Source organism: Trypanosoma grayi, assembly GCF_000691245.1.
Source record: "Trypanosoma grayi strain ANR4 Tgr_1166_V1, whole genome shotgun sequence".
In the NCBI taxonomy this organism is placed as follows: Eukaryota; Euglenozoa; class Kinetoplastea; order Trypanosomatida; family Trypanosomatidae; genus Trypanosoma; species Trypanosoma grayi.
Window position 1 is genome coordinate 3,366 of NW_008826785.1, and position 1,345 is coordinate 4,710.

General features: G+C 51.7%; 1 protein-coding gene across 1 annotated transcript; it reads right to left on the reverse strand.

The window, feature by feature from the left end:
* Nucleotides 1-104: 104 nt before the first annotated feature.
* On the reverse strand, nucleotides 105-872 carry DQ04_11661020 (hypothetical protein; the record flags this gene model as incomplete). The annotated part of the gene is made up of 1 exon (XM_009316577.1): nucleotides 105-872. The coding sequence occupies one exon, from the start codon at nucleotides 870-872 to the stop codon at nucleotides 105-107; it is 768 nt and encodes a 255-aa protein (XP_009314852.1).
* Nucleotides 873-1,345: the final 473 nt, after the last annotated feature.

The window sequence follows — 1,345 nt, forward strand, 5'->3', positions numbered from 1 at the left end:
GAAAACAAAAGAATCTTAACAATCAGGAGTGCAGTCCTCAGCACTCAACGCAATTACGGTGGGAGCATCATCGTCCCATGCACACACACACACACACAGAAGTCTTACAACACAGCCACACAGGCCATCAGCAGCAGCATCAGTGGCGCACGCTCCCACGCGGGGACGTCGCTGCCATCTGTGTGCTGAGCAAGAAGCTTCTCGCCATCCGCAGTACCATCGGTCTTAGGCAACAACGCACCAGCAGGAGGAGTCGCAGTGCCATCAGTGGTGTCGGGTTGATGGGGACGTGTTAGTCCTTTCTCTCCGTCCCTTTCACTCCCTTCGCTTTCCAGAATCCCCTCTTTCTGTTTCTCACTCTCCTTCTGTTTCTTTTCAGCGGCTTCCAGATCCTTATTGGCTTGCTGCAACGCCGCTTCAGCTGCTGATTTCTCAACGTTAGCCAACGTTACAGCACTCTCTGTACGCTTCATTGCAGCCTGCAGGAGGTCCATAGGTGCTTTGGCTTCGGTTTCAGGTTCCGTAATAGATGAAAATATCTCCTCTGTCTTGGTTTTCAATCCTTTTAAGACAGCCTCCAACCCATCACTAGCATCTTTTTCGAGTGCATTGTGATCAGTATCTGTAACCTCTTTTTTTCCATCGGATAGAGCTTTCTTGGCCAACTCCTCCGCTTTCTTTGCTGCAATAAGTTTGGTGTCCATTGCAATAAGAATATCCTTCATTTTTTTGTTTGCATCGTTTAGCTTCTTGCGGTAAGCATCTGCAGCTGTACTTGCTTTCTTTGCCTCTTGTTCGGCTTCGCCAACCGCTGCCACAACTTTCACCGCCTCTCCCGGTATACTCGCCGTCGCTTCCTTAGCTTTCGACATGGCTGCCTTCACTTTCTGCTCCTCTGTCTCCACCTGTTTCACGAGAACGTCAGCGTCTGTCACTGCCTTCGTAGCGTTCGATAGAGCCCATTCAGCAAGTTCCGTTGCTCCTTTAGCGTTCTTCTGTGCCTCCGTTGCCTTATTCTTCTTTTCGTCCAAACTCGTTGAGCCTGACCCCAAAGTCGTAGAAGCAGCAGGTACAAGCTCCTTCAGCGAGGCTACAGCGGCGAGCGTTTTGTCCAATGCCTGGGCCCCAAGCTCCGCTGCCTTCTTGGCGCCGCCCGTCAGAATACGCTTTGCGCCCTCTGCTGCCTTCTTGGCCGCCTCCTGTGCAGTCTGCACTTGACTCAGTGCTTCTTTAAAAGAAATTGCTGCTGCCTCCGCTTTACTTGCTGCATCAAAGGCTGTCTTCTTTGATTTGACGACTGTCTCCTCCGCCGACACATCAGACGCAGCACCCGCACCACCTGTGG